The 26,121-nt window shown below is 36.2% G+C and overlaps 1 protein-coding gene across 1 annotated transcript in view; it reads right to left on the reverse strand.

Moving 5' to 3' along the window:
* The window catches only part of LOC128638888 (vomeronasal type-2 receptor 26-like), a 60,246-nt gene extending 34,438 nt beyond the window's left edge, over window positions 1-25,808 (reverse strand). Inside the window, exons 1-4 of the mRNA XM_053691015.1 lie at window positions 25,767-25,808; window positions 23,925-24,048; window positions 14,590-14,773; window positions 7,870-8,161 (exon numbers count right to left, since the gene is read on the reverse strand). Coding sequence (XP_053546990.1) covers window positions 7,870-8,161; window positions 14,590-14,773; window positions 23,925-24,048; window positions 25,767-25,808 — 642 coding nt within the window. The remainder of the gene's footprint in view (window positions 1-7,869; window positions 8,162-14,589; window positions 14,774-23,924; window positions 24,049-25,766) is intronic.
* Between the last annotated feature and the right edge of the window lie 313 nt (window positions 25,809-26,121).

Below are 26,121 nucleotides of genomic sequence, written 5' to 3' on the forward strand. Positions count from 1 at the left end.
ACTTGAAGCCTCACTGCCTGCAAACTACCTAAAAGAGCACAGGACTTGTCATCAGCTCCACCAACTACTCAACTTCGATCCACAGGCAGATAAGTATAACAGTTCCTTATGTTTCCAAAATCTGCTGGACAACAACTAGAGAAAAAAATATATCCTTGGTAATATAATTCCTTTTGTGTTTCCAAAATGTGGATACATCTTACTTTATGTTCTTTATTTTGGCCCTAAAGTTTGGCAGATACCTGCATGTTTTTCTAATAATCACACATGTTTATAGATGGTCATATGGCTATTGTTACAGTCTTACATTACAAGAAAACAATTAAAAATATAATTTTGTTGATTATTTTCAAACTGTTAAGGTATGATGTAACCTAATGCTATTAACTTGTATTTAAAGTTTCAAATGTTTTTTCTTGCATACCTTAATGCACTGGGAAGTTTACTATAAATCGTATTCCTCATATCATTCCTCTAAATGATCTAGTACAGGTCTAATATGAACTTGAGATTCATCTTAACATAATATTCTTATTAAAACACAAACCACAAACCTTGTAGGAGTAGAAGCTCTCCCCCCATAATTAACTCACTTCATACCCACTACCCGTGAATGGTACTAGTTTGAAAGCATCCCTTTTTTACTCCTCTTCCCTTTTCCTAATCTCTATGAGCCCTCCCTCTCTTTTTCTTCTCCCCCCTCCCTTTTTTCTCTCTCCATACTGGCTAGTTGTCAGGGTTTTTTCACTGCCTTGTTTGCCATGTGTTGCTGGCAGCCATTTTACTCACCTCTCTTGCTGACTCTGGTGCATACTGTTTGATGCTGCTCATTTCCTGCACTTCCTTTTATGGCCAGACTGGTGTACATCATCCGTATGAGACAGGATGCAGTCTCAGAATTGTGATGTCATCACTTATTATTTAAAGGGCCTCTGTTCAGTATGCTTTGCCCTTGAGTTGTCTCAGACCTGTTTGTGAGAGCTCCTGTGTATTACCTGGCTGTCTGACGTCCCTGCTGGTTCCTGATCCCTGGCTTGTTCCTGACTCTGCTGTTCTCCTTGTTCCTGATTCCGGCTCGTCTGACTACTCGCTTTGGCTCCTGACTCGGCTCGTCTGACTATTCGCTTTTGCTCCTGACTCGGCTCGTCTGACTACCAGCTCTGGTTTTGATTCCTGGCTTGTTATTTGACTTGTGGACTTTTTATTATTTTTTGCTATTAATAAAGGTGTGATTATTTTTGCACTTCTCGTCTCAGTCTGATTCCTGGCACCCTGACATTACACAAGGGCCATGAATCCTGATGGTGCTAATTTACCTGCCATAATTTCCAGGATGGATGAACAGTATCACCGCTTGGATCAATTTGTACTAGCCCTGCAAACCCTGCTGACTCGCACTGCACATTTGGACCAAAGTGTCCTGCAAGTTATGGCTGCTCCTGTTTCCACTGCTGCACCTAGTCCTACCAGGAGCATGTCCGGTTCTGCACCTCTACCTCAGCGATATGGAGGCGATCCTAATCAGTGCAGAGGGTTTTTGAACCAGGTGGGCATTTACTTTGAGATGTTATCTCAGGCATTTCCCTCTGACAGAGCTAAGGTGGGATTTCTGTCAGGGTTTTTTCCCTGTTTGTTTGCCATGTGCTGCTGGCAGCCATTTTACTCACCTCTCTTCCTGACTATGGTGCATTGTGGGGGATGCTGCTCATTTCCTGCACTTCCTTTTATGGCCAGACTGGTGTGCATCATCCATGTGAGACAGGATGCAGTCTCAGAATTGTGATGTCATCATTTATTATTTAAAGGGCCTCTGTTCAGTATGCTTTGCCTTTGCGTTGTCTCAGACCTGTTTGTGAGAGTTCCTGTGTATTACCTGGCTGCCTGACGTCCTTTCTGGTTCCTGATCCCTAGCTTGTTCCTGACTCTGCTGTTTTCCTTGTTCCTGATTCCAGCTCGTCTGACTATTCGCTTTGGCTCCTGACTCGGCTCGTCTGACTACCAGCTCTGATTTTGACTCCTGGCTTGTTATTTGACTTGTGGTCTTTTTATTATTTTTTGCTATTAATAAAGGTGTGATTATTTTTGCCATTCTCGTCTCCGTCTGATTCCTGGTACCCTGACATTACGCAAAGGCCATGAATCCTGATGGTGCTAATTATCCACCTTTACCTGCCATCATTTCAAGGATGGATGTACAGGATCACCGCTTGGATCAATTTGCACTAGCCCTGCAAACCCTGCTGACTCGCACTGCACATTTGGACCAAAGTGTCCCGCAAGTTATGGCTGCTCCTGTTTCCGCTGCTGCACCTATGCCTACCAGGAGCATGTCTGGTTCTGCACCTCTACCTCAGTGATATGGAGGCGATCCTATTCAGTGCAGAGGGTTTTTGAACCAGGTGGGCATTTACTTTGAGATGTTACTTCAGGCGTTTCCCTCTGACAGAGCTAAGGTGGGATTTCTCATCTCGTTACTCTCTGAAAAGCTCTTGCCTGGGCTAATCCCTTGTGGGAGACTAATAAACCTGTGATTTCAAATTACCCTGAATTTGTGGCCTCCTTTCGAAGGGTATTTGATGTTCCGGCTCGCTCCTCCTCTGCTGCTAAACGACTCATGTCCATTCAGCAAGGTACAAGATCTGTTGCTCAGTATGCTATTGAGTTCCGTACGCGTGCCGCAGAGGTAGGTTGGAACAACAAAGCCCTTGTTGCCGCCTTCTTTCATGGGCTCTCTGATGCCATTAAAGAAGAAGTTGCTGCCAGAGATTTACCCGAGGATCTCGAGGCATTGGTGTCTTTTTTGATCCTAATTGACATCAGACTAAGTGAGAGGCCCTCTTTCAAAGAGCGCTTGCGGAAGCCTCCTGTTCTGTTGTCTCCTTTGTGTTCGTTCCCACCCATGCCTTCCTCTCCTCCCATGCCTCCTGGTCCCGAGTCACCAGGTACTGCTGAGCCGATGCAGTTGGGATTCACGCATCTCTCCATGGCAGAGAGGGCCTTTAGGGGGAGGGAGGGGCTCTGCCTCTTTTGTGGGTTACAGGGCCACCTTTTGAAGTCTTGTCCTACACGGCCGGGAAACGCTCACACCTAAGGTCCTGTCGGGGGCAGACCTTGGGTGGTTTATCCTCGTCCCCGGAACCACTAAAGGAGAAACCTTTGGTCACGGTTGTCCATTCGTGGGTGGACTCCTCCATAGTCACCCAGGCTCTTGTTGACTCCAGTGCTGCAGGCTATTTCATTGACAGTGCTTTTGTATCAAAGCACTCCATTCCTGTTTTGCCTCTGTCCGTTCCGCTTGCTATTGAGGCCATTGATGGAAGGTCCCTTCAGCCCGCACTCGTTACTCACGAAACTGCTCCATTATCCATGGCTGTTGGGGTTCTCTATTTTTAAACCCTCCAGTTCCAGGTGATAAACTCTCTGCATTTTCTGGTTATTCTGGGTTATCCCTGGCTCCAAAAGCACAATCCCAGTCTCAACTGGCGCAGGTCCGAAATTTTGTCCTGGTCTCCGCAATGTATTTCCACTTGTCAACGTTCTATGCCTGACGGTTCCTTGCATCTGTGTGGTTTCTTCTCTAAGAAATTGTCTCCAGCGGAGTGCAATTATGAAATTGGCGACAGGGAATTACTGGCCATAATTTTGGCACTCAAGGAATGGAGGCATCTTCTCGAGGGTACTAGTGTACCCTTCTTACTGACCACAAGAATTTAACTTATCTATCTGAAGCAAAACATTTGTCGCCCCAACAGGACAGATGGGCGCTATTTTTGTCTTGGTTTAATTATGTGGTCTCCTACCTGCCTGGTAGTAAGAATGTTAGGGCTGATGCCCTCTCTCAACAATTTTCGCCTCTGTCCAAGGAGGAGTCTGTACCTACTCCAGTTATACCTCCTGACCATATTTTGGCTACCATACGTACTAATTTGACTTCTCCCTTGGGGGAGGAGATCCTGGCTGCACAAACTAATGCACCTCCTGAGAAACCTAGTGGTAAGTGTTTTGTTCCTGAGAATCTTCAAACTAAACTTTTGCACACTTACCACTATCCTAAAGCCGCAGGTCACCCAGGCAAGAACCAAATGATTTGGTCTGTCACTCGACAATTCTGGTGGCCAGCTCTTCGCTCTGATGTTGCTGCGTATGTTGCCTCCTGCTCAGTTTGTGCACAGAATAAGACTCCTCAACGTCTTCCTGTGGGTCTTCTTTAACCTATTGCTAATGGTGAGCATCCTTGGACACATCTTTCCATGGACTTCATTGTCGAGCTCCCTGTTTCCAATGGCAATACTGTTATCCTTATGGTGGTTAACCGTTTTTCTACAATGAACCGCTCAAGGTCGTTTCCTCAGGCAAATGCAAAAAAGCAGATATGCCTTTATATTGAAGAAATCACCTACCAATGATCCAGCACACTTGAACAGAGATCTTAAATTAATCATTGGACTCCCATTTGTGGACATTTTAACTTTGCAACACCAGTGATCTAAGTATACTATATATCAATTTTTTTGACAGTTTTATTGTTTTTAAAAAAAAAAAAATTTTTTATCATTGTATATTATATTCTGGTTTATAAAATATATTTTATATATTTTTTATGTTTTAGGTGCGCCCCCACTTTCGGATATCCCTTTTGGGCATCCTTGTTTTTACTTACAGAACACAAACTGGCTTCATATGCCGATGACATCTTTATTACACTTACAGATCTTGAAAACTCATTACCAGCCCTACTTGAGGAATTTAAAGAATGCAGAAAATATTGACATTTCCATCGTAACATATCTATATCAGAAATACTAAACATTGCTGTGCCCCTAGAAATTATGACCAATATCAAACTCACTTGCCCCCTTATAATACAACCTTGTAAGTTAAAGTATTTAGGCATCTACCTAACAGCCAACCCCCAAGATCTATTTGGGGCTAACTTTAAACCACTAAAAGACAATAAAACAAATAATCTCTCTAGCTGGAGTAACAAATCTATTTCCTGGTTGGGTAGATCCTAGGTAATTAAAATGAATATACTACCTTGAATCCTCTATTTTCTGCAAACCTTACCTATCCCTCTACCACGCCATTACATTCTAGGGCTGCAAACAAATATAGGGAAATATATATGGAAGAAAACAAGGCCATGAGTACAGAAAAATGTAATGTTCCTCTCAAGCGATATAGGTGAAATAGGAGTAGCAAACATAGCACAATATAGGCAAGCAACAATTCTGCAGTGCCTATTGGAATAGAGCTCTAACTCTGTTGACAAACAATGGGTACAAATTGATAGGGACGTACTGCAAATGGAAAATGTAGGAAAACAAGAGAACTAAAGAACTCTTTTTTTTTTTTTTTGTTAGAATTTTTTGATGAATGGGATGGACTACTAAATACATCCAGGAAACAGACAAGAAATCCAACGAGCTCCGGTAAAAAATAGTGATAAGTTTATTTTAATAATTGAAAAACACACTTAGGAAAAAATGGGGGTAAAAAGATTTAAGTATAAAAAATAGAGAAAAGGACTCTGTGACCATCAGCTGCCAGTCGGTCTACTAAATACATACACACACATTTTTTTCTTGCTATGCACCTATGACACCCTGTAGACACAACCCAGACCTGTTAGCCCCCCCCCCCCCCCCCCCCCCCCGGCCTACCCAACAAAATGCCAACTGTCATATTAATGATTGCATTATAAAAACGTAGAAAACTTTTGCTCAGGACTAAACTGTCAGATAAAGATGATGAAATGTTTTCATCCTGGTTCACCTATGCCCAATTAGTACACTATGTCCAAACACACAAGCAAAGGAATAACTTTACTAGACCCCTTGTTGCATTTGAAAACCTCTGTACACAACAGTCACACCATTTCCAGTATATAAAAACTCCTCATGTCAAATGGTGAAACAGCATTCTCGCCATTTGACATGAGGACCTAGAACATTTATAAATAGAATGAGGACTTAGGTTTACAAATGAATCCTTGAGAATGTGATAGGGTTTCCCATTCATGTTGTAGCATGTGTAGAGAGGAAGCTGATCTGGTACACATATGGTGGTCTTGCGATAGACTATGAACATACTGGCCAGATGTCACAATGCGTATCAATGAAATTTTAAACATACATTTGCAGGAAGGCCCTGGCATTCTTATTTATTATTCGCTACCAAACAATAAGATCAAAAAGTCCCTTTTATACATTATGCTTAATAGCGCTAAAGCCTGATTCCACAAAGGTGGAAGTCTGAGGAGGTGCCCACGTTGGAGTTATGGAAACGACAGGTTACGTATTTGGTTTAATTGGAATGGTACCGCTATATGACTACAGTGAGAATAGAATACATGAGATGGTGTTGGAGCTGTGGAACTCTTCTAGTATATAGTAAAAGACCCACATTAGAAACTGTTTTTTACTTTTTTTCTTTTTTTTCCTTCTCTCCCCAACCCCTTTTTTCCCTTACTGGCTTTCTCACAAGGATGCACAAACTCTATATAAGCAAACTGTTATTAGCACTTTAAAACTAAATATTATTAGCATATATATCCAGATACAAAAATTACTGTAGTAAATGTTATTATTGTTGTTCTTGTTACAAATTTCGTTGGACTCACACTTTATTGCATGTTGATCCAGTTGAACAAACTTGAAAAAAGACTGAGCTATATTATATGGTGGGATACAGACTTTGGATTATCACCTATCATAACATCTGGATTTGAGTATGTCCAACTGAGTCAATGGTTATAATTATGGAAATTATGAACTAATGCTTGAACATAACTTTGTACTTGTGACTCATGTAAATAATGTAATATTCTGTATAATGTTTTATACTCCCAATGTTTATATACTTTTGTATAGTAATAAAGCTCAATTTAAAAAAAAAAAAAGAAGAAGAAGAATAAACCATGGGGCTGATTTATGAAAGTGCGAGCGGACATGATACGATGACAGCATACACTGTCGGCATTTATCATTACTGCTTGTGCAATGCCGCCCCCTGCAGATTCACGGCCAATCGGCTGCTAGCAGGGGGTGTCAATCAGCCTGATCGTATAGGATCGGGCGGATTGATATCCGCAGCCTCAGAGCAGGCGAACAAGTTATGGAGCAGCGGTCTTTAGACCAATGCTTTATAACTCTTGTTTCCGGCTAACCTGAAGGCTCGCGCAGAAACTGGAGCATCAAGCTCCATTCAGAGCTTGATAATTTGGCCCCCATGTATTAAAGGGACATTAAAGGGACATGAAACCCAAACATTTTTTTTCATGATTTAGATAAGGCATGCAGTTTTAAACAACATTCCAATTTACTAAATAGGCTCAGCATCTGCTGATTGGTGACTGGACGTAGTTGCTTTGTTTGATTGGCTCACCCATGTGCATTGCTATTTCTTCAACAAAGTATATCTGAAGAATGAAGAAAATTAAATTATAATCGTAAATTGGAATGTTGTTTAAAATTGTTATTATTTATCTGAATTATGAAAGAAAATGCTTGGGATTCATGTCCCTTTAATGGCCATGTGGACATGGTTCTCAACTTGAGAACCTGTCAGCACAGCTTTGCAATGAACAGGAGGGGGACCACTGCCCATATGTACCCTTACACACTCAAGCGAGTGTGCCGCTACATATCGAGCACCCCGAGCAAGCCTGTTCGGCATGATTTCTCTCTGCCAATTTAGAGGTGGAAGAGAGTTTAAGAAGCAGAGATCTTATGTCAGTTGCTTACATTGTAGGAAGCAGACTTGCATGTGTAAGCCTGCCCATCAAGGACTTAAAAGCAGCTTATACTGTTTAATACATTAAATCTTATATGCAAAAACTTATTTTATCTTGCTGTATTCAATACTCACTTGGGGATATCTGTAGATCCCTGTAAGTCCAGCAATACTATACGTGGAAGAGGATAACAGGTGACCAATAAAGCCAGCTAGTATTCCTTTAGTTCTGCACTGGTATTTTGGAATATTTTTTTGATTCCCTGTCAGTATCTGTAATGTGCTCTGCAGAGATCTGTATTCAAACATGCAACTATCAATCATCTCAATACCTAAGGTGATGTTGGGAAGAAGCAAAGGATTTCTGTTGATTTCTTCAACTGCAAAAACAACAGCTAGTAGATGTCTGTAATAACGTAGACTTGGTCTGAAATAAGAAAAAAATGATTAGATGTTGTCATTTGGTTTACATCCTTATTTCCATCTACATAGTTCAGATGTTTAACAAAAATCAGCTTATATTGGCTGTTTCTTAGTACAATTTAGGTGACATTAAACAATTTGAAATTGTAGCATAAAAATTGTAATTATGTATAGCAAAAAAATTAATTTCAATATGCTTTCCTTATTTAGTTATTTTTATCTCTTTTCCCAGTAATTTAGCTATAAAAATTGTTAGTTTTCCAAGTCCTGTGAGACTGGGATGTGCATAATCCAGAATTCATAAACCCATCACTGTTATATTCTAGACAGACATTGTTTTTTGATTGCTCTAGTAACCCGCATATATTCCCTTAACTGGCCTCAGCAAAGAAGATTCAATAAAATGGTAAGGCAAAATATATTTGGCTTTATTTGTGTTGTATGTCCCTTTAAGCACCACAATGTAATATTTCTGGATATTAAAGGGACACTGAACCCAAATTTTTTCTTTCGTTATTCAGATAGAGCATGACATTTTAAGCAATGTAAGTTTAGATGCTGGCCCATTTTTGGTGAACAACCTGGGTTGCTCTTGTTGATTGTTGGATAAATTCAACCACCAATAAAAAGTGCTGTCCAGAGTTCTGAACTAATAAAAAAGCTTAGATGCCTTCTTTTTCAAATAAATATAAGAAGGGAACAAAGAAAAATTGATAATAGGAGTAAATTAGAAAGTTGCTTAAAATTGCATGCTTTATCTGAATCATGAAAGAAAAAATTTGGGTTCAGTGTCCCTTTAAATAAATAATTTAAAAGCACTTAGAAGCATTTATGCAAAAAACATATAATAATGTCCTAGAACATAGTCGTTAAAAAGCTAATTGAGCATTCTGTTTTTTTCATACTTTGCTGTTGATTTTTATAAAAGAGCCGCTAAAGAGATCAAGTAATCTTTGTGTAAAAATGTAAAAAGAAAATTACAGTAAAAGGGGACAAAATATTTAATAAAAGTGCATTGTAAAGTTTTTAGATTTTTTTACTAAACATAATTGAACAATAAAAAAAAATGGTAAAAAACTAACTTTTGATGTGATCTATATAACCAATTCATTCCATTACTTTCCATCTTATACATTGATATAAATATATTGTACTTTACCTGAACTGAAGTAAACCAAGGACACAAATATTGTGTCACACTACTTCATGAATTGACAAATCTGAAAAAAACGTATTTAATATAAACTTGTACAGTGCCAAAAAATTTGTTTTGTTCAAATCTTTCGGTAAAAAATTAATTTCCTCAAATATTTATTGGTGGCACTATTCAGTATTGCTTTAGTTTTAAAACAAATGAATATTTATTATTCGCCGAACATTTACATTCGTTTTCGTTAAACAAATTTAAATGTTCCTAAGCTACAGGTGAAAAACCTCTAACTTCCACGCTAACCAGTCCTCTTCTTCACAGAGCCCCGGCCACACTAATAGGAGGTAAAAGAGCGGTGACTCCCAAGGCCTGCACGAAAGGACCTTCTCCTTTAGTACGGGGCCTAGGAGCTGCCAAACTAAGCCTTCTATTAGCGCTGTTAAGAATCAATGAAGAAGAGGACCGGGCTAGTGCAGCTCTCAAGCATGCATAAGGTAATTATTTAACCCCTTTAAGGTAATTAATAAAATATATATCATTAAAGCTATACTTCCTACCTTTGATGGATCAGACTTCTACTTCCAGTTTAGTTTTTTTGTAATATAAATATTATTTCTAGCATGATATTTCCAGAAACATAGTTTATACAATTATATTTCCTTTCTATTAACTTGTAGATGGATATCAAGTTTATAAAAAAAATCCACGCATCTCATAGAAGAAATATCTTACAATGAGCTAAATGCATTAACATCTACAGGTTCCGGAATATCTAGACCAGACAACTTTACTCTTAGTTTCATAAGGTAAATGGGATGTGCCCTGATATAAAGGCAAACTGTGAAATCAGTCCCTAAAAAAATAATAGATATTACAAATATTTAATTATGTGTTGTAAGACAACATTTGCATATACTTTGTTTATTTCAGCTGCTTTTCTTGTGATTTATTTCAGAACATTATGGCTTTCCCACTACCCCCAGAGATGCTGGCGTGCATTAGGCATGATTAGGAACCCTGACCACAAAGCATTCTACAGTGGGCTTCATTTATTATTGTGTGGGCAGCTAGGAAACCTGCCTGCCCGTGAGTGCAGCAAGTAGTTCAGTGTCAGGCTGCCCCTCTTTTGAAAAGCTGCTCCCTGCTGTCAATTGCCCTGATTGATGGTAATTTTGAACTGACAGCTCAGAGGTGAAGGTTAGGTAGGAAGAAGCTGTTGGAAGAAGCTGTGGTCGTAAGACTGCTGCATTCCTAACTGTCGGCAACTCAAGCAACTCAAGCAACACTGCACAAGCTTCAAATCTGCAAAGCTGGATACGCAGCTTGATAAATAGATGAATTGATCAGCATAGTAGCTCACATATAACTGTCATTAATAAGCTATAGCAAATAAGAAAGGAAAATCATATTTAAGAAGCTTTTCAAGAAAATGTTTCTAGGTTATAAAATGCAAACATGCAAAACAAAATTACAGTTTTAAATACTATTTATTAATTTATTTATTGCATGCAGATATTTAGCAAAATAGTGCTTACATTCACATAAAACACCATTTTGTTCTTTCATGATTGAGACAGAAATACACAGTTTTATACAATTTTCCAATTTGCTTCTATTATCCTTTACTGAAAAGCAGGTAGGTAAGTTCAGGAGTGTGCACGTGTCTGCAGCACTACATGGCAGCAGTTTTGCAGCACTATTTCCTGTCATCATGTAGTGCTCCAGACATGTGCACACTACCTATCCAGATAACTCTTCAACAAAGAATAACACAAGAACTAAGCAAATTTGATAACTTTTTTAAATGTTATTTTCTATCTGAATTATGAAATAGTTTTTTTGGGTTTCATATCCCTTTAACTGGTGATAAATATATAATTTGCACATAGTAAAAAAAAAATGTAATGCCAATTTAAGAACCCCTTTAAAGTAAGATGTAATTTTTAGTGATTAAAAAAAATCACAAATATTTTTAATTATGTAAGTTTAATTTTAACATCTTTGTGTGTTAATAAAAATATACCCAGCTTTTTAGTAAGACTGAACTATGAACTTTCCTTGGAATGATAACAATGATTGGAAATTCAAATTATATTCTTTAAGGGGACAGTAAACATCTTGTAATTACAAAAAAAATCTGTTGTGTACCTATAGAATAACACAGCCAAATCTAAATATTTTTATAACATATTAACACCTTCTTTGCGGTAATCATTTTCAGTAGCTGAACCCCACCCAGCACTTGTCTTATTGGAGTAGCCAATTCGGGCTGCAGTCTGCAGACAACAAGGCTAACCACAGTCATAATAGTAGCATAAATTACATTGTTTTGCAGTTATCAGCTAAAGTAAATTCGGTAAGATAAGTAGCCTTCAGAAGTAGTAGGGTGCATTTAATGTGCTGAGAATAAGAAAATCCACATTTTCCAGAGCTAAATTACATGAAAAGGAGGCAAAAAATGTTTTTTTTAATAAAGTATATTACACAATTAAACATTTTTTTGTAAAAAAATCTCAAGGTGTCACAGTACCTATAAATCTACTCCTATAGTTCTCTATATAGAGACGTATCAAATAAAATGCAAGTGAATACATTTTATAACATTAACTTCTAGTCACTATTCATTAAAATGATAGTTTTATCTACGGTAGGTTCCAGCCTTTGATAATTAATGGATAATGATGTATGTAGCAGAATTAAGTGTAACTAGCTTCAATTGTTTTTGTATTTGTTATAGCACATTTCTGTTGTTTTAGAGGTCTATGTAAAACGTTTTAGGATTTGCAAATTTAAGCTCTACCCTCTGAAATTTAAAGGGACAGTCTACAATAGAATTTAAATTTTTTTAAACAATAGATAACCCCTTCATTAACCATTCCCCAGTTTTGCATAACAAACATAGTTATAGTAATATACTTTTTACCTCTGTGATTTCCTTGCATCTAAGCATCTTCTGACAGCCCCCTGATCACATGACATTTTATTTATTATCTATTGACTTGCATTTAGTTTGTGTTGTGCTAACTCTTAAATAACTCAACAGGCGTGAGCACAATGTTATCGATATGGAACCACATGAACTAGCTGTCTCCTGTTGTGGCTTAGAAACAGGCAGAAATTTAGAGGTGTAAATGTATAAAGTATATTAATATATCAATGTTGGTTGTGCAAAACTGAGGAATGGGTAGTAAAGGCATTATCTATCTGTTTAAGCAATAACAATTTTAGTGTAGACTGTCCCTTTAAGAGTAGGCATAATGCAAGTAGATTTTGCGGTGATAGTTATAATAATAATAATTATATTAATAATAACAATAATTAAAGTAAAAATAATACAAGGGCAGCACTTATAACAAGGCAGCAGTTATTCACTAAGGGGATTCAAACATATTGTACTATTAAGCTGCAGGCTAAGTGACTTCATATTTCAGTCTCATAGGTGAACAATGAGACACTAAATAATGAAAGTTGATCCTTTTTTTGTAGGAAATGCAAACTTAAATTTATTTGGGCATCCACATAATTTGCAATTTCCTTTGTATATATAGAATATAATACTATAAGATGTGATTCAACATAAATAGGATTCTTAAATTAATTAATAAAAGGAACATTTATAGCAGCTAAAAGACCTCTTTAAAGGCATTCAGAGAAGCCTATAGGACAAGCATGTATTGCCCTTGTTATGTATATTACTTATCTGATTATTAAAAATGTATTGATAGAAAACAAGTATATTTTAATGCACGTATTAATCAAATATTGTTATGCAGTGATTACATTTTAAAAATCACACACACACACATATCTATTTATCTATCTATCATCTATCTATTAATCTATCTATCTATCTATCTATCTATCTATCATCTATCTATCTATCTATCTATCAATCTATCTAAAATTTTATATAAGACTTAAAGATTGCTTTAGGATTTACTATTGTACATGTAAGCAATACTGATGGACTATATACCTTAATCTCCCCTAACCATTTTTATATACTGTATGTATATATATATATATATATATATATATATATATATATATATATATATATATATATATATATATATATATATATATATAAATAAAGTTCAAAGTAGACAAGCACTCCAGAAATCCAAATCACATGCCCAGGGTGCAGCAGATAGGTAAATAGAAAGTAATGAAGAGTGCAGTCACCAGGACTTTTCAAAGTTTTATTCCAATTATGTGAACGTTTTCGGGGGATTAGCCCCTTCCTCAGACATACAAAATACAATATATATAATAAATAGTGTCTGACTCCAAAAGCAGGATAGGCAATACTAAACTATCCATTATATTTGATTCCCACTCTAGGGCTAAAGAGGAAATTGAGCTCTAAATGTTCTTTAAAGTAACTAAATATTTTATGACCTAGAAGTTTTTTTTTATATACCATTGTGAACATTGTTTTAAAAAATGTATTGGATTCTTTTTTTATTATTATTATTATTATTATTATTATTATTATTATTATTTATTGGCATATTCCAATCAACATGTTTTAAAATATAGTCTGAAATAAATACTTTCTAAAATAATTATGTCTTTTAAAGACTGACATCACTGATAAATAGTGAAACACACTGTAGTTATTATCAGCAGTCTTGCATTAAAAGCAGTATTAGAAAGATTTTGCAACATGCTTAATATATGTGCTACATGATACTCTGTCATAACTGTACTGAAAGACAATATTTAATTTAAAAGTAAAATGTTTCAGTGCTGAATAAACTAACGTCTTCTGTAGGAGTGGTCCCTATAAGCTAGTTGTATGTGTCTGCTGAACACAAGAATGCACTTCATGTTAGTTTTAATTTAATTGAATGTATTAACTTTTTTCCCATCTCTCTATCTCTCCCTCTTTCTCTCTCTCTCTATCTCTCTCTCTCTCTCTCTCTCTTTTATATATATATATATATATATATATAATTTTATATATATATATATATATATATATATATATATCAGGTTTAACTGCTGCTGTTTTTTTTCATATACATCAAAGAAAACAGTGCACTGTGTCCCTAAATATTTTTAAGTTTTACAGTATGCAGGTTGTTCGCTAATACCATCAATTTGATTTGTCTGTATAAGACAAAAACAGTTTACTTAACTTCCATCTAAGCTTTAGATATATTACAAATATTACAGAATATTTTAATATTTTGAGGTGTTCTTTTATTTTTGTATTTGTTTCAGATTAGATGAGAAATGATGAGAAAAATAATAATAATAATAATAAAGATACTTACCCTACACAAGTATTAGGTATAGGTTTTTCATCAAACTTGTTTTTTGTCAGTACAGAAAAAGAATACAGCATCATTATAGCACCTATTATAAAATCTCCATTTCTATTGTAGTTCTCTAGAGTCGTACTTTCCAATTGACATGCTGTGCTTGTGTCCTCTATAGCTTCAGGATATTGTAGGGAACCTGCAGTCAGCAATACTAAAAAAGCAAGCAATACTTTGTACAGGACTACCTGAGTATACCCTGGCATTATCAAATACATTTGAAGACTTGATCCAAATGACTGTTAAAATCACAATGTGAAAATAAATATGAAAATCAAAGTGCTGCAGGCTCCAATGATTTACCTTAACAGTTATCTCAATATATAACTAGAAAATCCCAAATATACTAGAACTTAACATATTTTAATTATTGATCAATAATTATATGTATTCTATAATACCATTCAGTTGTATTTTGCTGTTATAAAATATATGAAGTGCAAAGTTTGTTCTGTTTAGATTACTGAGAAAAGGTTAAATCTGGTTAATTAGGACCTGAGATTACAATAATGGAGTGCCTTTTATTCTGCCTGTTTTTCTATTTAGTGCCTTGTTAAATAATTTGCTACTCAGATTGAAATTTAAAATCCTGACTTTGAGTGTAACATTGTCCAGATACGGACATGTAAGTTATTCAGCAAAATCATCCATTGTGCACACAAAAATCTCAGTATCAAGTTCCCTACTCAACCCTAAGAAATGTACAACTGAGGTATGGCAAATACTTTTATAGGGGCAGTCAATAGCTAAGCTATAATTTTTAAATTCTCTTTAGACCCACCTATAACAAATACCTGGTTTGAATATAATAACAGGTTACCTCTATATGATATTCTATAGGGAAAGCTGTGCTTAATCAAATGACTTAGCAAGTCACAAATTACAGATTTTTGAAAGCTGTTAAATTTTTTTTTTTTTTTTTTAAATAATGAATTATAGGACATACTTTTGCAAGTTTTAATTTTAGTACCCATATGTATATGCAATTATATATGCCTTATATATCATCTAATTCCCACTTAGATTAAATAATGTTTGCAGCTAAGCAATATGGGGTATATTGTGAAGATTTGCACTCATCAGGCTTAACGCTCGTATTATGAATGAAAAGTAAATGCGATCGCGTCAGCGCAATCGCAATTTACACTAGAATCATTACTGCTCTAGTTAACCTTAGAGCTCTAGTTAACTGTTTTGTGAAACTAAAAAGTTGCACAAATACATATAAAATGCATTACAACATATAGCTATACTCATAATAACACTATCTAATAAAATTATTTTAAAACAATATTGCACACAAAAGTTATAAAGGCTCAAAGGCAGGCAAAGGGCTTTAACACTGAGATACATACTGTACATATATTTCTAAAGATGGACATATATGTATACTGTATATACAGTATATATATATACCGGTATATATATATATATATATATATATATATATATATATATATATATATATATATATATATGTGTGTGTGTCTGTGTGTGTGTGTGTGTGTGTATGTGTGTACATATGTATTTATGTATTTGTATGTGTATACACATTTAAACACATAAATACATATGTATACAGTACAAATATTGACTTATTTATAAGTGCATTAGATCCCTTTACCGTTAAGTAGATGAAAATATGTAATAGTATTTTTATGCAATATTCATATGTAATAAAGGTTTTAACTAAGTATTTACTGTAAATATTTTACACTCCAATGTTCTGAACATAGCAGAATATGTTTTATGTATTTATATATATATATATATATATATATATATATATATACACATATATATATATATATATACACCTATACATAATCATTTAAATATATAGGTATAAATATATATTGTACCAAAATACCATAAGATATATTTGAACCTGAAGAACATACTCTGTTATGTGAAGAACATTTGAATGTGAAATATTCATATTTTCATGTTGGGTTTGCATGAGAGTGAAGTGTTAGGTTTTTTTTCTTCATTGACTTCTATGGTGGAATACGTAAATGCGCAAGCTATATTCTAAGTTAGGATTTTTGCACTCGTCGGGTTACCGCTAGAGTGAAAACAGTTTACTTTCAACTATTATTACGAGCACAACCCTATGAGCGCAAAAATCTTACTTCTAGAGCAATTAATGCTCAAGTGGGAGCATTCATTTGCACTTCACTTGTAATGTCCCCCTATTTATATTAACCCTCAACTATTTAAATGTAAGTCTGAATTGAATTTGCTCCATCACTATGACACTGGAAACAGTTTCCTAAAAATAAAATAAGAAAATAAGTAGTAAACTTAAAGCACACACGTATCTACAATTATAGTGAAGTGGGACTATCTCAACAATAAAACATAGCTTTTAATTAATCTTAAAACAATGTAAAAATGAGAACTGATTAAAAATGGTGATCTTACTCCTTCAAAAATTCCTGGGGAAACAACACTTAAAGGACCAGTCAACACAGTAGATTTGCATAATCAACAAATGCATGATAAAAAGACAATGCAATAGCACTTAGTCTGAACTTCAAATGAGTAGTAGATTTTTTTTTGACAATTTTAAAAGTTATGTCTTTTTCCACTCTCCCTGTACCATGTGACAGCCATCAGCCAATCATAAATGCATACACGTACCATGTGACAGCCATCAGCCATTCATAAATGCATACACACTTATTCCTGCACATGCTCAGTAGGAGCTGGTAATTCAAAAAGTTTAAACATAAAAAGACTGTGCACATTTTGTTAATGGAAGTAAATTGAAAAGTTGTTTAGAATGGGATGCTCTATCTGAATAATGAAAGTTTAATTTTGATTGAGTGTCCCTTTAAGCAAGTTTTCAAACAAAAGTACTCATGCTAAGGTAGCACAAAATATTATTAACTATGGCTAAGCCCATTGTAATGTGTAGATCAAATAAAAAGATCACTTGGTTAAAGGGACTATAATTTCATGAATACCCACAAAAGGGATAATAATTAGGTTTATCCTATTCTTTTTCAATCTACATGATATCACAATTGTATTTTTTTAAAAAAGGTTAAAGGGCATAGTCCCCTCTGCAAAAGTCAACAATCATCACAATAGACATAAAAAGATAACTTTGAAAAAGCAGTGGACGAAACGCACGTCATGGGGTTAACCAACAAGTATTCTTAAAGGATCACTTGGAATAATTGTGTAGAGCTATTGTGATAATTGTTTATTTTTGCAGAGGGACTATGCCTTATAACCTTTTGATAAGATAAATTACTGTCCTATTTTTGAGGGTCTTCACAGTATCATAGATTATTTGACCCATGAATCTTTTTATTCAATGTTTACACCACAATGGGCTATCTTAGCAATAGTAAGTTTGTTTGAATACTTGCTTAAATGGACAGTCTACTTGAAAATGTTTAGTGCTCGCATGCTAACCCAACACTGCTCTAGACCAATATAAATATTTTTTTTATGTGAAGAACAGGAATTTCAAGTCTTTCTAAATTTATTCCAAAATGTATTCCAAAATGATAAAAGAAAGCAGCTTACCATTAATGGTCTTTATACTTGCTAGACAGAGTTCGCCAATTAAATACTTAAATGCCCATGTGGGCTGTGTTATATAGGTGACATGACACAGGCTGTCAGGGATAGGTTCTGATAACATAAAACCTCGATTAGATCTAAAGACATGGCCTTGCCAGTTTCTGCCCACTTTGTTTAAATGGGCCATTCAGTTAGACAACTTCGCTTCCAGGTCATTGATCACATTCCCCAACTTAGGAGAGAAGGAAATAGGGAACTTAGGCTAAAACAAAAAGAGGTGTGGTGGATTAAATGCTTGAATACCCTTCATCGAAATGGTCTGAATAAGGATTATGATTTGCATTTATTTGATTTTTGTATATATAAATAAGTTTTTATTGTAAATAACAAAAGACAAGAGGGGCGCCTCATGTGTATATCAGTATGTCACAACAAGACAGATAACAAGAAGCCAAATGGGTACTCACATTAGGCCATAGTACATTTATGTACTAATAGATGCAGGCCGGTAACTCTAGGTGTTTTTCAAGTTTTGATTGTAATTGTTCACTGTCACCACTAGATGTCACTGCCTCATTACAAGTATGTCTAAATAGGTAATGGTTAAAATGTGTCAGAGTGATTTGATTGGTTCAGGTAAGCTTTTAAAATGTGTGTGTTCACCCGTACAGCTATGCATGATTAAGATAGATAGAAAGATAGATAGATAGATGATAGAGAGAAAGAGAGAGAGAGAGAGAGAGAGAGAGAGAGAGAGAATAACTCATTGTGTAGTTCATTAACAAATCTAGACAAGGCTTGCTTTTCCCACAGAAAACCTCTGGATACATTGTATCCAATGCAGCTAAGGATTCTGGGTAAGATATGCAAGCAAATGAAGTTCACAATGACTCACTTTCTTAATTAGAGCCCTTCCCATGGTATATAACAAGGTGTTTGACTGGAAAGAAAATAAGAAAATAAGTAGTAAATAAGTAGTAAACTTAAAGCACACACGTATCTACAATTATAGTGAAGTGGGACTATCTCAACAATAAAACATAGCTTTTATTTAATCTTAAAATAATGTAAAAATGAGAACTGATTAAAAATGGTGATCTTACTCCTTCAAAAATTCCTGGGGAAACAACACTTAAAGGACCAGTCAACACAGTAGATTTGCATAATCAACAAATGCATGATAAAAAGACAATGCAATAGCACTTAGTCTGAACTTCAAATAAGTAGTAGATTTTTTTTTGACAATTTTAAAAGTTATGTCTTTTTCCACTCTACCTGTACCATGTGACAGCCATCAGCCAATCATAAATGCATACACGTACCATGTGACAGCCATCAGCCATTCATAAATGCATACACACTTATTCCTGCACATGCTCAGTAGGAGCTGGTAATTCAAAAAGTTTAAACATAAAAAGACTGTGCACATTTTGTTAATGGAAGTAAATTGAAAAGTTGTTTAAAATGGGATGCTTTATCTGAATAATGAAAGTTTAATTTTGATTGAGTGTCCCTTTAAGCAAGTTTTCAAACAAAAGTACTCATGCTAAGGTAGCACAAAATATTATTAACTATGGCTAAGCCCATTGTAATGTGTAGATCAAATAAAAAGATCACTTGGTTAAACGGACTATCATTTCATGAATACCCACAAAAGGGACAATAATTAGGTTTATCCTATTCTTTTTCAATCTACATGATATCACAATTGTATTTTTTTAAAAAAGGTTAAAGGGCATAGTCCCCTCTGCAAAAGTCAACAATCATCACAATAGACATAAAAAGATAACTTTGAAAAAGCAGTGGGCGAAATGCACGTCATGGGGTTAACCAACAAGTATTCTTAAAGGATCACTTGGAATAATTGTGTAGAGCTATTGTGATAATTGTTTATTTTTGCAGAGGGACTATGCCTTATAACCTTTTGATAAGCTAAATTACTGTCCTATTTTTGAGGGTCTTCACAGTATCATAGATCATTTGACCCATGAATCTTTTTATTCAATGTTTACACCACAATGGGCTATCTTAGCAATAGTAAGTTTGTTTGAATACTTGCTTAAATGGACAGTCTACTTGAAAATGTTTAGTGCTCGCATGCTAACCCAACACTGCTCTAGACCAATATAAATATTTTTTCTATGTGAAGAACAGGAATTTCAAGTCTTTCTAAATTTATTCCAAAATGTATTCCAAAATTATAAAAGAAAGCATCTTACCATTAATGGTCTTTATACTTGCTAGACAGAGTACGCCAATTACATACTTAAATGCCCATGGGGGCTGTGTTATATAGGTGACACGACACAGGCAGTCAGGGATAGGTTCTGACAACATAAAACCTTGATTAGATCTAAAGACATGGCCTTGCCAGTTTCTGCCCACTTTGTTTAAATGGGCCATTCAGTTAGCCAACTTCACTTCCAGGTCATTGATCACATTCCCCAACTTAGGAGAGGAGGAAATAGGGAACTTAGGCTAAAACAAAAAGAGGTGTGGTGGATTAAATACTTGAATACCCTTCATCGAAATGGTCTGAATAAGGATTATGATTTGCATTTATTTGATTTTTGTATATATAAATAAGTTTTTATTGTAAATAACAAAAGACAAGAGGGGGCCTCATGTGTATATCAGTATGTCACAACAAGACAGATAACAAGAAGCCAAATGGGTACTCACATTAGGCAATAGTACATTTATGTACTAATAGATGCAGGCCGGTAACTCTAGGTGTTTTTCAAGTTTTGATTGTAATTTTTCACTGTCACCACTAGATGTCACTGCCTCATTACAAGTATGTCTAAATAGGTATTGGTTAAAATGTGTCAGAGTGATTTGATTGGTTCAGGTAAGCTTTTAAAATGTGTGTGTTCACCTGTACAGCTATGCATGATTAAGATAGATAGATAGATAGATAGATAGATAGATAGATGATAGAGAGAAAGAGAGAGAGAGAGAGAGAGAGAGAGAGAAGAACTCATTGTGTAGTTCATTAACAAATCTAGACAAGGCTTGCTTTTCCCACAGAAAACCTCTGGATACATTGTATCCAATGCAGCTAAGGATTCTGGGTAAGATATGCAAATGAAGTTCACAATGACTCACTTTCTTAATTAGAGCCCTTCCCATGGTATATGACAAGGTGTTTGACTGGAAAGAAAAGAACACAGTGCATCCCTTCTAAGAGTAAACATTTTTAATATAACAGATTATGCGCCATATAAAATTGCACTTACAGGATATATATTAAAATCTTGCAGTAATATATAAAAAAAACCAATGGCTCAGAGTCAGTGAGTCCAGCGAATTTCCAGCAGGACCTAGAGATGTTTTTAGTAGCCGCAAACTAGCACAGCGCAAAGAAACTCGTGGGCTCTTCGTCAAGCTTGGATTGTCGAGAGACGTCCGTGACGTCAGAGCGTTGATGACCTCAACACGTTTCGTCCTATAACGTTAGGACTTTCTCAAGAGGAATGAATCAATAAGGTGTTTGACAGGGAAGGGCTCCAATTTGAATATATACAGCTCTGGAAAAAATTAAGAGACCACTGCAAAATTATCGTTTTCTCTGGTTTTGCTATTTATTGGTATGCGTCTGAGTAAAATTAACATTTTTGTTTTATTCTATAAACTACTAGCAACATTTCTCCCAAATCGAAATAAAAATATTGTCATTTAGAGCAGAAAATGAAAACTGGTTAAAATAACAAAAAAAGATGCAATGTTTTCAGACCTCAAATAATGCAAACACAAAAACAGCACAATATTAATATTTTAACTTAGGAAAAGTTCAGAAATCAATATTTAGTGAGATAACTCAGATTTTCAATTACAGCTTTCATGTGTCTTGGCATGCTCTCCACCAGTCTTTCACATTGCTGTTGGGTGACTTTATGCCGCTCCTGGTGCAAAAATTCAAGCAGTTCAGGTTTAGTTTAATGTCTTGTCACCATCCATTTACCTCTTGATCACATTCCAGAGGTTTTCAATGGGGTTCAGGTCTGGAGATTGGACTGGCCATAACAGGATCTTGATCTGGTGGTCCTCCATCCACTCCTTGATTGACCTGGTTTTGTGGCATGGAGCATTGTCCTGCTGGAAAACAAAAATCCTCAGTGTTGGGGAACATTGTCAGGGCAGAAGAAAGCAAGTTTTCTTCCAGGATTCCATTGTACATGACTTGATTCATGCGTCCTTCTCAAAGATAAACCTGCCTGATTCCATCATTACTGAAGCACCCCCAGATCATGACTGATCCTCCAAGACATTTCTGCAGAAGTGGAATATGATATTATCAGTATAATTAAAACTTGGTGGGATAAATCTCATGAATGGGCTGTTAACACAAAGGGTTACACTTTATTTAGGAGAGACAGGAGTAATACATCATATCTGTCAAACTGCTCGTTTTCAGTTTCCTTTAACAACATATCTTGTGATCCTATGCCTCTCTCAGTTGTAGTACCGCAAAGCTCTGTCTTGGGGCCCTTGCTTTTCTCTCTCTATACATCCTGCCTTGGAAAACTTATAGCCTCCTTTGGATTCCTGTACCACTTGTATGCTGATGATACCCAAATCTATCTTTCCTCAACCAATATCTCTCCCTCTTTACTCAACCAGATTTCTGACTGTCTCTCTGCAATTTCCTCTTGGATGTCTTCACACTACCTCCAACTCAATCTGTCCAAAACTGAGCTGCTTCTTATCCCCCCTCTTTAAGACATCCAACACCTGACATTTCTCTGACGGTTGGAGACTCTATTCTCAACACCCCACCCCAGGTCCGTTGTCTTAAGGTCACACTAGACTCAGAGCTCACATTCAACCCACATATACAAGCGCTTACCAAATCCTGCCGTTCACACCTACGCAACATTTCCAGAATTCGTCCCTTCCTTACTCAAAAACCTACAAAAATACTTATTCATTCCCTCATTTTGTCACGCATTGATTATTGCAATCTACTCTTAAATGGCCTTCCAAAATACCGCCTCTCCTCCCTCCAATTTATTATGAATGCTTCTGCAAGACTCATCCACCTAAGTCACCGATCTACTCCCCATACACTCCCGAATACAATTTAAAGTATTAACCCTAACTTACAAAGCACTCAACAGTCTAACTCCCAACTATATTTCCTCTCTCATCGTGAAATATTCCCCATCCCATCCTCTTCGATCAACCTCTGACCTACGTCTCTACACTCCTGTTATCTCTACGTCCCACTCCCACCTCCAAGACTTTGCACATGCTGCTCCTGTCCTCTGGAACTCTCTACCCGCTCCATAAGACTGTCTCCAACCTTGTATAGCTTCAGACGCTCCTTGAAAACTCACCTATTCAGAGAGGCTTACCATTTCTCCTTCATCCCTCATCCGAACCAAACTAATACATGTACATGAACTGCCTGACTCATTGCTGCAAATACAACCGATGTAACAAGCTACCCCAACCTTATGTCTGTGCACCTTTAACATATAGACTGTGAGGCCCTCTTCCTCCTGTACTAGATTTGTTTAGTTTTCTTATGTTTTGTATTTTATCACAAATCTTTGTCATTGCATACTCCTATCATTGTACCCAGCACTACGGAATTTGGCGGCGCTTTACAAATAAATGATAATAATAATAATTACTTAGTACTTTTTTTTTTTTGTCTTCTGGTTATCATCCCCAAACCAATGGACAGACAGAAGTCTATCTCAGAACATATGTCAATGCACATCATTCCAATTGGTCATAATTGTTACCTTTAGCAGAACTGAAAGAACACTCACTGGCACTCCTCTCTATGATGTTCTCCTTTCCAAGCAGCTGCAGGTTATCAACCTCGTGCCTTTCCACTTTCCGCCCCATCCCATGGCCAGGATTGCTCTGATATGGAAATATCCCATGAACATTACAGAGAAAATGTAGAGACATTGCGGGTTGTAATAAAGAGTGGGAAATAATCCAAAACAAATATTACTAGGATCACGCTTAAATCAATTCATCATTAATGACATGGAGGAAATTCAACTGCGAATGCAAGTAGGAAAGGCTGCTAATAATAACAGTGCTGTAATTATGAGAGATTTTAACTACCCGAAATAAACTGGGCTAATGAAATTAGCAATACAACTATGGGAGATAGATTTTTAAATGTTCTCAACGGTAACTACGTGTCACAATTAATAAAGGAGCCAACTAAGTATAAAGCAATATTGGATTTAGTGCTATCAAACAATACAGTAATATTATCAAACACAGAAGTCAAAGAACCTTTTGTTTAATAGCCATCAAATAAAATAGTACAGCCTCGAGGGGCGGAGCCGGCGCTTGATGTAGATGGCCGCACTTTAGGTGAGCTCCGGCGTACTAGCCCACAACAATAACCCGGACACCTCCAAAACTATTGCCACGGGCCGAACAGTATCACCCCTGCATTCCGGATGCTACGCTGAGCATGAGGAAACCTGCAAACCCTGCAAAAGATACCCGATACTACTCTTAAGAACCATGATGGCTGACAGCAATGCAGGACTCAGTGAGTAACACAACGATCCTACTCATGTCTAACAGCTTACTCTTAATCTTAATTTTGAAGAACCGGGACCCATTTGTTAAAACAAGCAAAGCATCTAATGTGTACCGCATACAAAAGTACTTATAAAGCGTTATACGCCCTTAAAAATGCCGGGCGCCATCTTGGTTATTCAGCACACGCAGTAACGATCACACAACTTTGCCCTTAATGCGGCTAGAGAGCTCTGGTCTCCGGACAGTAAAATTAAAGAGGCACAAGGAAAACACATACTTAATCAAGGGATATTTATACAACAAAGGATTAATTCCTGAATCTGTTTAATCTGCCATTCTTGCAATAGCACAAGCAGAGGAACCCTGTCACAACATAAAGAGAGACATTACTCACTATATCACGATAGCGTTTGCTTATGAATCTCATCGCACAGATGATATATTAATCACGCAGCAAGGGATTGGAGGTACAAACAGAGACTGCAGGTCTCGCATCTTTTGCTTTTTTCTGGGTCACAGGAGGATGATGGAGAGACCAGAGTTTCCTTCACCATTGCTACAGTAGTGATCTACAAATATGTCAGGATAATCTATTCCATACTACTGCCATAAAATTACAGCTGCTGTATCACGTCCTCTGCCTATATATATAGAAGGGGAATAGCTTTCAGCCCCCCAGAGGGAGAAAGCAAAGATTAAATCACGCACACACCCCAGGCCACAATAATTGAGTAAAGGAATCAGGTGTATAGAAATAACAAAACACCTAAATCAATCTATGTAAAATAAGAAAAGATTGCATCCTACACTAAACTTCTAGTGATTGCAAGAGAGGAAAAACAAACTTTCACTGAGTAACAACACAGTATTTAATTTTGGAGTACCCTGGTATATTAGCGAGTGCTTACAGATTACAATTAAAAGATACAAGAGATGTCTCCCAGGAAAGCCTCACACAAAGGGAAAACTAATAAAGGTGGAGGATCCACGACACATACTGTGGATGAATATTTCAAAGCCACCCCCTTACCACCTAAAGACCTGGCACAAATATCGCCTAGACAGCATCCTACCTCTGGATCTTCAGAATCAGAATCCGATGACGATGGTGACATGGTCACAGTACCAAAAAATGTAATTTCTTCTATCCCCTCAAAAAAAGACTTTACAACTCTCATAGTACAAGTTAAACAATGCATAAAAGAAGAAATAGCAGATCTTAAAAGAGACCTGGGGGAGATAGGGAACAGGGTGGAAGACCTAGAAGAAACCACACAAGCTCACTCTTCAGAGCTGTCCAAAATGAGTGACCAAATGGAACAACAAGATAAAGTGATTATACAACTAGAAGATAAACTAGAAGATTTGGAAAATCGCTCTAGAAGACACAATATAAGAATAAGGGGTATCCCTGAGACTGTAGAAACC

The sequence above is a fragment of the Bombina bombina genome, chromosome 8 (genome assembly GCF_027579735.1).
Source record: "Bombina bombina isolate aBomBom1 chromosome 8, aBomBom1.pri, whole genome shotgun sequence".
Lineage (NCBI taxonomy): Eukaryota > Metazoa > Chordata > Amphibia > Anura > Bombinatoridae > Bombina > Bombina bombina.